The sequence below is a fragment of the Hemibagrus wyckioides genome, linkage group LG14, assembly GCF_019097595.1.
Source record: "Hemibagrus wyckioides isolate EC202008001 linkage group LG14, SWU_Hwy_1.0, whole genome shotgun sequence".
NCBI classification, from domain to species: domain Eukaryota; kingdom Metazoa; phylum Chordata; class Actinopteri; order Siluriformes; family Bagridae; genus Hemibagrus; species Hemibagrus wyckioides.
In genome coordinates, this window is record NC_080723.1 from 21,282,492 (window position 1) to 21,292,365 (window position 9,874).

Genomic DNA, 9,874 nt, shown 5'->3' on the forward strand with positions numbered 1-9,874 from the left:
TTTACACCTGTGCACATACACGTGCAGTTACTCACACATTCCGTTCATGAACAGAGGGGCCGCAATGTAATACGGAGCTCACTGCTGCTGCATACGAAACTCCCACAACACAGACCATGCAAACTTTTTTTTAAGAATCCAGTTGAGGTATCATTCAAATTATGCTTGTGACTTTAAACATTACAGACTGCACCTTTAAACATTACACACTGCACCTTTAAACATTACAGACTGCACCTTTAAACATTACAGACTGCACCTTTAAACATTACACACTGCACCTTTAAACATTACAGACTGCACCTTTAAACATTACAGACTGCACCTTTAAACATTACAGACTGGACCTTTAAACATTACAGACTGGACCTTTAAACATTACAGACTGCACCTTTAAACATTACAGACTGGACCTTTAAACATTACAGACTGCACCTTTAAACATTACAGACTGCACCTTTAAACATTACAGACTGCACCTTTAAACATTACAGACTGCACCTTTAAACATTACAGACTGCACCTTTAAACATTACAGACTGGACCTTTAAACATTACAGACTGGACCTTTAAACATTACAGACTGGACCTTTAAACATTACACACTGCACCTTTAAACATTACACACTGCACCTTTAAACATTACACACTGCACCTTTAAACATTACAGACTGCACCTTTAAACATTACAAACTGCACCTTTAAGTCACTGCAGAGCTCTTTGTATCAGTGTCTCATAAATGCTGAAAATCCTCTGTAAACTGAAGACATTTCAGCCCCCAAAGGAAGCGTTAGTCATTATAACATCGTGTAGCTGCTGTGTAATACTCGTGTTTTGGTATAGGGGGCAGTCTGCTGTGCTGCGAGTCCTGTCCTGCTGCCTTCCATCGCGAGTGTCTGAACATCGAAATGCCCAAAGACAACTGGTACTGCAACGACTGTCGCGCAGGCAAGAAGCCCCACTACAAAGACATCCTGTGGGTGAAAGTGGGCCGCTACAGGTAAGTGTTTTCTGCAGCGTTTGCTTTGATCATTTCCAAAGCAACTGACATGTAAACACGTTTCAACTCGCCGTCTCGATCAGGTGGTGGCCTGCAGAGGTGACCCAACCCAAGAACGTCCCCGAGAAAGTCTTACGCATGAAGCACGAGGTAGGCGAGTTCCCTGTACACTTTTTTGGCTCCAAGGACTATGTGTGGACTTACCAAGCCCGCTGCTTTCCCTATATGGAGGGTGACGCCCACAACAAGGAGAAAATGGGCAAAGGCACGGACGCTGTCTATAAGAAAGGTACTCAAAAAAAACAAAACATAAATAACCTCTAAACTTTAAGAAGTTTCAGAATCTTCTCCATCCAGTCCTGCACAGTAGTCTCATCAGTTAAGCCTGCGTTTCAGCGATGATTTTTCAAAACGAGGGGTGATGCGATCCATAATTTTCTTTGTACAGCTTTAAACGAGGCTGCCGAGCGATTCAGAGAGCTCCAGGCGGAGAAAGAGATGAGACAGCTTCAGGAAGATAGGAAGAACGACAAGAAACCCCCACCATACAAACACATTAAGGTGGGTTCACCTCTTCCTTTTAATATTTTCCACTTAAATGAGTGAAATTGCATGCTTTATTCAATAAGGAGCATTTACATTTACACACTGTTTATGCCCAGGGTCTATTGCTTTAGAGAAAATCATAAAGATAATTAAGCTTTGAATATTTATTAGTGGTTCTCAACTGTTTTTATGTACCCCTTGGTTTCCTCCAGATCAACCGACCGGTAGGGAGGGTGCAGATCGTGACCGCGGACCTGTCGGAGATCCCGCGCTGTAACTGCAAGGCCACGGACGAGAACCCGTGCGGCATGGACTCGGAGTGTATCAACCGCATGCTGATGTACGAGTGCCACCCGCAGGTCTGTGCGGCAGGAGAGAGGTGCCAGAACCAGTGCTTTACCAAGCGCGAGTACACTCCGGTGGAGATCTTCAGGACGTTGTCGCGCGGCTGGGGGCTCCGTAGCATCCACGATATCAGGAAGGTAGGATGGATTTCTGTCCATTTATACTTTATGAACTGATCATTTCTGCAATTATTACACTTGGGATCTACAATGCGAAGGATGCAGCTTTGGGGGTTTTTTTTGATCGATCGAGCCTAAAATGTAATCACAATTCTAACCTGCTTCACATGACGGTGCCTTACACTTCCCTAATTGTCCTTCGTCTCTGAGGTTTTGATGTCTGGACACGTCATTAGCTGTAATTAGCGATAATAAACGTGTACGATAGACTGAAATGAGGCTTTTCATGAATTACAGGAATTATACAAATGATCTAAATCATAAAAAATGAATTGATGTATAAGACAAAAAAATTGAAGTGATCACAATAAAGGCTTTAGTAATGTTCAGTCCATGAATCATCATCAAAGTCCGCAGCTTGGAAAGAATCTATAATACAAACGTGAAAACATAAACAGGGTCAAAATCAGCAGAGAAGAATGCTTAAAAAGACGTAACGAGACGGAGAAACAGACAGATATACATGTGGTTTGTTCGAGTCGTGTGGGAAAGATGGTATTTACGAGTTGAACGCACATGAAGGACACCACAAAGCCATAATTACATTTACAAATTACAATTACAAAGTCGGAATCTCAGGATTTTCTTTGTGCTCGGAGTTTCCGACTTGGTGGATTCAGAAGCTGATTTCAGTCAATTTTTTAAATACAAGCAAACCGATTAGCATGTAAGCATCTAGAGGAGAGAAACTGATTTGATAAATTATGAATTGATTACCAGCATAAAAAAATCTAAACACAATTATAGTTTATTCCTAATTTTCTCTATTTTTTAACTAGAGTTAACACAGAACAGCTGCACACACTAGAGAAAGAAGCCAATGACCGGATGGGGGCGGAGACTCAAACTCACGGATTTTGTCGCCTTGGGAACTGCGATGCAAAAGTGCCGTATTTGTGAAGGTTTATATTTGGACATGTTGAATCTGAGTGCCTGTGCTCGCTGCTCTTTCAGGGTGCGTTTGTGAGCGAGTACGTGGGCGAGGTGATCGACGAGGAGGAGTGTCGAGCCAGGATCAGACACGCTCAGGAGAACGACATCAGCAACTTCTACATGCTCACGCTGGATAAGGCAAGCGTTCAGAATACACAAAGTCCTCTGTACCTCACTGCAGTTAAACATTGACGTCTTTCACAATCGAGTTTTCCAATTATTCGTCTTTGTTTTCTTTACGTTAAACTATTACATTCTCTCATGCATGTTTACAATCAGCCATTTTTAACACATAATGAATGTAGTAGAGTCTTCTCCTGTTTTGTTGTGTCCATGAACTTCATCATGTCTCATTCCAGTGGTGGTTAATATGAAGCTCATATGAAAGTAGACACACAGGACTTCAAGAATTTGTAGTGTTTCAGAAGTATTTCTGTTTTTATCTAGCCTACTAGGAGCAATATATTTATAGAAAAAACTTGTAATTTTTCTCCACACAAACGTTTGTATCTTCAAAGTAAATGTTGATCTCAAACCCATTTCTGCTCTCTGAGATGTTCTCCAAGTGCTTGTTCATCTAAAAAGCAGCTCAAATTTTATCTTCAACCAGTAAAACTCTGTGTAAGGTTCTCCAACAGAGGGAAAAACACACGTCTAAAACACACTGAAAGCCGACAGACTCATTTTAGATCAGACTCACAGCCTGAACATCATTCTTTTATATATAGTGATTGAAAATGCCCCATAAGTCTATTTCTGTTGAATCGCTATCAGGTTGTTCCGCTTTTTTAAAGTGAGCCGTGTTTTATCCTGTGTTTAGGATCGCATCATTGACGCAGGGCCGAAGGGAAACCAGGCACGCTTCATGAACCACTGCTGCCAGCCCAACTGTGAGACTCAGAAGTGGACAGTGAACGGGGACACGCGAGTCGGCCTCTTCGCCCTCGTCGACATTCCTGCAGGTGAGAAAGATCTTCAGTTTATTTCACTTCATGTGTGGGTTGATCTCTGTAAACCTCCCGGCTTTCACACATTGTGTCTCGGTATTTTAACTTAATCATGCACAAATTATTTTCAGACGTAAATTTAGATCCTGTTTAAATATTACTATAGTGTGAGGTATAAAGTTATTAAAGAGAAACTAGATTGTCTATGAGTTAAAAGAAAAGGCTAAAATAGTTTTAAAAAAACAATTAATAAATCTTTTAATGTCCAAAATTAGTAACATTTCTGTATTTCTAAAATATTATATTTAGTAGACAAAATAATAAAAAATAAAGTATTTCTGTTTAGAAATGATAATTTATGTTTAAAAAAACAAAAAAAAGTTACATATAGCAAAAGAGGAAAAATAAACCTGATCTTTGATTCTGGCACCAATTTATTTATGTTACTTAATTTTATTTGTTTATTTATTTATTCTAAATAGATGAAGCTTTTTTATTTTAGTGTTTTTGTTGATTCATTAGTTTTGGTCTGTAGAGCTATAGAAGTTTACATTAATATACAATAATGATTTTGGGCTATTTTACATTTTTAAAAATGTTTCCTAAGAACAAGCCTTGAATCGATTGTCCATAAGAGTGGATGATGATGTGGATGACTGAGTTTCACTCAGATGAGGATGACGAGGTTCCCCTTTGAGTCTCTCAGGGTTTCTTCCTCATATCGTCTCAGAGAGTTTTTCCTCAACTTCATCACCTCTGACTTGTTCATTGGCGATGAATTTTAATTTAAAATTTATACTCTTTAAATTGATTTATTTTAGAATTATTTCTGTACAGCTGCTTTGTGACAATGTCCAATGTTTAAAGAGCTAAATAAAATAAGATAGAATTGAATTATGTCTAAAAAGGTGATAATTAACATCACTCCAAGTACGCCAACAGAGCATCGTCTTTTCCCTCAAATTACAGTCACATCAGTCAGGGATGTCTAATCTTATCCACAAAGGGCTGGTGTGGGTGCAGGTTTTTATTCCAACCAAGCAGAAGACACACCTGAGTTCTCAAAGCCGAGAACAGGTGATTAAACAGGTGGAATCAGATGTAGCTCCTGCTTGATTGGAATGAAGACCTGCAGCCACACCAGCCCTTTGTGGATAAGATTGGACATCCCTGGTGTAAGTGTTTTGAACTCTTGATCCCCTTCAAGCCTCGTCCCTTTCCCTCTACGTCACATTAGTAATATTTTCCTCATATCGACTTTCCGAGAATCCTTTACAATGCAGCACTGCCGTTAATTTCTCTTAAGGTAAAAGGGAAAGGATTTGGGGTCATTCGTGCCTAGTTTAACGGTTTCATCTCACTGTTTTGCAGGCATCGAGCTCACCTTCAACTATAACCTGGAGTGTCTGGGTAATGGCAAGACGGTGTGTAAATGTGGCGCGTCGAACTGCAGCGGCTTCCTGGGCGTGAGACCGAAGGTACGGCGTGGTCTAAGCATTTCTGTAGCACTACAGCTCTTCTGCTTGACAAAGCTGTGAACCCTGAAACCTAGCTTTCTTGCTGCACCGGAGTTCGCTTGGTAACAGACTGAGACCATGTTGCTCGGAAATCTTGTGCTTCGAACAGTCACAGCAATTGGGGGAAAACGCCCCACATGCACAAAACGCTGATCTCACCCTAACGCTATGATGTGCTGTTACACCTATACTCTCCTGTGCTGCTATTTCAGAATCAGCCCCCGTCTGAGGACAAGGCCCGCAAAGGGAAGAAGAAAATGTCTGCAAAGAGGAAGAGCCAGCTGCAGGTGGTGAAGGAGCGCGAGGACGAGTGTTTCTACTGCGGAGACGGCGGGCAAATCATCTCCTGTAAGAAGCCCGGCTGCCCCAAAGTTTACCACGCAGACTGTCTGAACCTGTCCAAGAGACCTGCAGGTGAGAACAGAGACACATCACCCCCAAATCTGAAGGTGTTTATCTTCAACCACTAAAACTGTGTGTTGGTGTTTAGGTCGCTGGGAGTGTCCGTGGCATCAGTGTAACAAGTGTGGCAAGGAGGCGGCGTCGTTCTGCGAGATGTGCCCCAACTCATACTGCAAGCAGCACCGTGACGGCATGCTGTTCATCTCCAAGCTGGACGGCAAGCTCTCGTGCAGCGAGCACGACCCGTGTGGCCCCGACCCACTGGAACCCGGAGAGATTCGCGAATACATCCCGGGAATGCCCATGTTATCCCCGCCGCCCAGTACAGCCAAATGCAAGTTAACTCCGCCCACCACCAAGCTCTACGCCCCTCCCACCCGTGGGAGAAGGTCCTACGGCAGCCAACGAATGCCCTTTGAGGAGGAGGTAGTCTTGGAAGAGGACCTGCTTCCCGCCACGTCTCGGTCTAAAGAGGCAAAAGACGATGTCATGGCCGAGGTCGAGGACGGAGAGGTGGTGGAAGGGATGATCGGGGGCGAGGAGGTAGGACTGGAGGTCATCGGAGACGAAGATGAGGAGGTGGACTACGAGGAATTCGAGGACGAGGATGAAGAGGAGGAATTCGAAAGGGAGTCAGACGAGGACGATTGGTTTGAAGACAGATTCACCGACAAAGACTTTGACGCTGAAGGTTTAGGGGATGAGTCATATAGTGGGAAGTGAGCAATTTGTGTTTACTGTCCATTCATCTATCTATCCATCCATCCTTTCATTCTTCTTTACATCAGTCACGCACTGGCTCGCTAGACGGCGTGGGCTGTCGGGCAGCGAGATCGGCCAATTCTCGGTTAGTTACACTTTGTAGCCTGTAGGAACGAAGCAGGGAATCTGATCTGGGATCAGTGCTCTTATCTGGAGATCAGCTAATGCGCGCTCAGCTGGATGCAAAGCCACTCTTTTCGACTCTGACGGACCCGGGCAACGTGCTGAGCTTGAGACAGACCGAGTCAGCTTGCCTTCTTTACCCAAGTCCACTTGGGACTGGAAAAAATTAAGTGGTGCTTTGGACCTTTGGCTGTTCAGTCAGACGTCCAGTATCGGGTGTAAAGTTACTGTCTGGTGCTTCTTTGTGTTTCTTTTTCGTTTTGTCATCTCCACCTACTGTTTACATTTTTATCTTTAGGCGAACCACGGACGGGGTCGGATACGAGACATCTGATATCCTCTTCATAATGACACTGTGTCTTGGAGAAGGCATGAATTGGGAAAGAAATGGACTTTTAAATGGTTGACACTGGTTCTGATGATGTAGATCGGGGTTTATTAGTTAACACAGTGCTCCAGTTAACACACACACCTACACAGAAATCTGTTTCACATTTAAAAAGCTTTCTCAGTTCTTCCACAAAAGACAGATCCTGTGAAAGTGAGCCAGTGGCTATTTAAAGATAACAGGAAGTGTTTTAGACATAATTCTTGTCCATTGCAGCTTGACAGATTTTGGTAGTCCAGATCCCACCTGTGTCCAATCCTGGTCAAGTCGACGCTCGGTGTTTCTCCTGCAGCCACATGGGCGAAATTCGGATAAGACTGACGAGCCGTGATGTCAGTGATGCACTTTTGGATACTGACCATGCTTTGGTGTGTAATTAGTAAGCTGGTCCTCTGTGTCCCATTCACAATTTGGTGACATTAAACTGAATTAGAAAAAAAAAAAAAAGCATTTGGCAATCACAAGCCCTAACAGCGTGGATAAAAAAATAAATGCGAGCAAGAGTACAGTAACAGTTTAAATGCACTAAAAAGGAGTATAAGTGGTTTCATTAGCCGTGACAAGTCATGAATTTTAAATCAGTTTTTTTACTCAGTAGACAGCTGGACAGTAAAGACCTGCCTCTTGCGGCAGAGACGAAACGAAAGCAAAAACCAAGCGAAATGACCACAGCTATAGTTTTACTTTGAGATTTATCACAACATTCCAGGCAGCTGGTGTGATTTCTGAGCTGCACTTTTACAAGACAGAGCCTCCAGGATCGCCCACGTGAACGTTGAACCCAGCGATATTGTAATTTTTCAAGATGGCCACAGATTTGAACCGTCGTCACATGTCCAGAATCGCATCACAAGAATCCTGTGCTTGTGATTTCACCAATTCATGTAATTTTAGGCAGAAAATAAAAAAAAAAACAAAGCATATAAAACTCCACAAATTGCAAATTTTGAAGAAAAAAAAATCAAGAATTTTTGATCACATCAATCGCAAAAAACTCTGAAACTGAAATCCTGGTAGGACCGGTTTATCCGAGCGGCTGGGTCTTCGTGAAAGCAGGTTGGCGGACAGACTTGTAACCGAAATACTACTCTTCATTTCTACAGTTCAGTACAGATCTTTTTCGTTTGGTTCGTCTGTTTGTTTAGTTAAAAATAAAAATACTAGTATGCTCGTGACCTCGAAATCTTTCCGGGAGCCTGCAGTGAAAACTTTTTAAAAAAAATATTCTTGTTTTTTGAGAGAGTTTTGCGGAAATATAATCCCAACAAACTCCAGTCATGAACCTTATAGCCACACGTTAAAAATAAAAATTAAAAAATTGGTGAGTTGAGAATGAAATTGTCTTATTAAAACATTTTTCTTCTTTAAGGTACTCTCGTGCTTCCTCCTCTGCAGGATATGCTCTTTACTTACACTGTGGACTTTTTATTTTCTTTTTCAGAAGACTGTTGGATCCAAAAACACACCATGGAAAAACAAAACCCAACTGGCTCACTTTATTTGTGAAGGTTTTCACACTGGTGCTTTGTTTATATTGTTTCCTCACTTTGACAGACTATTCTTCCATTGCCTCGTCATCTGTTCTGTCACATGATCTCTGTAACAGTCCCGGCATGGTTCTGGTGTTCGGATGTCTTATTGTGAGATTAGACAGTAATGTATCCTTCAGTAGGTGCTTAAAACAGAGCAGGAATGAAATCCTGTAATCCAGATTGCTGACTGCTAACAGAATGAAAGAACTAGCAGCAGTTAGCATTTGAGCCACTGGTTTCAACCTTAGCGCTAGTCTCGTCGGATATCCCGACAAACTTTGACCCCTGGTGTAGTAACACACCCACTAGACGATCGCAGGTTTGTGCCTGGTTTCATTTTAGCGTCGTAGATCGGATACGTGATTTTATTTTCCATTCAAACACGTTACAGGACGTTCCATCCAACTAGAGACTGCTGTTCCAAATGAAGGACACTTTAATTTCTTTTTTGTTTGTTTTTTAAACGAATTGTTATTCGAACAATGTTTTCAGCCTCACAATCATTTCTCTTTTGATATCCACTGAATGTTAAAGTTTCCTGCCCCACTTGTTTTTGTTCTTTTTTTTTTTGTTGTAATCTTTGCAGCAGCCATCTTTCTTCTCAAACAAAGAAAAGAAAAGGAAAAAAAAGAAGCATGTTTGCTTTCATTTAGTCTCTTCTTATTTATGGACTTTGTAGAATCAGTTCTCACTGTTTTACACTTTTGTTGTACATTTCTATGTGTGTATGTGAGTGTGAGCGTGTGTGTGTGTGTGTGTGTGTGTGTGTGTGTGTTTTTGTACGGTGTCTTAGCCGCCGAATCCGAGTGTGCTTTGGTGCTGCGAAGAAGAAGAAGAAGACGAAACACACACTGGGTTGGTCTGGGGGAAAGTGGGGCAAAGTCATTGCTGCCATGTTAGAAGCCTCTTCAACTGTACTGTACTCCTTTCTGTATATGAAAATATTATAAGTAAAGTTTTACAGTAGAGACACGGTCGTTTGTGTCGTTTGAAATCGACTCATTTTTTTATTTTTAGAAAACAATGTTTTTATTTTTAATATCTACACTATATCGCCAAAAGGTTTTGGGACACCCCCCCAAATCATTGAATTCAGGTGTTGTGTTTCAGGGGTTGGACTCGGCCCCTTGGTTCCAGTGAAAGGAACTCTTAATGCTTCAGCTTCATACCAAGACATTTTGGACAATTTCATGCTCCCA

At 42.0% G+C, this 9,874-nt stretch overlaps 1 protein-coding gene across 1 annotated transcript in view; it reads left to right on the forward strand.

The window, feature by feature from the left end:
• Positions 1–9,645, forward strand: part of nsd1a (nuclear receptor binding SET domain protein 1a) — a 31,574-nt gene extending 21,929 nt beyond the window's left edge. The window contains exons 16-24 of the mRNA XM_058407635.1: positions 845–1,001; positions 1,085–1,290; positions 1,450–1,562; positions 1,760–2,029; positions 3,026–3,142; positions 3,825–3,966; positions 5,323–5,429; positions 5,681–5,882; positions 5,959–9,645. Coding sequence (XP_058263618.1) covers positions 845–1,001; positions 1,085–1,290; positions 1,450–1,562; positions 1,760–2,029; positions 3,026–3,142; positions 3,825–3,966; positions 5,323–5,429; positions 5,681–5,882; positions 5,959–6,593 — 1,949 coding nt within the window. The 3' untranslated portion in view covers positions 6,594–9,645. The remainder of the gene's footprint in view (positions 1–844; positions 1,002–1,084; positions 1,291–1,449; positions 1,563–1,759; positions 2,030–3,025; positions 3,143–3,824; positions 3,967–5,322; positions 5,430–5,680; positions 5,883–5,958) is intronic.
• Positions 9,646–9,874: the final 229 nt, after the last annotated feature.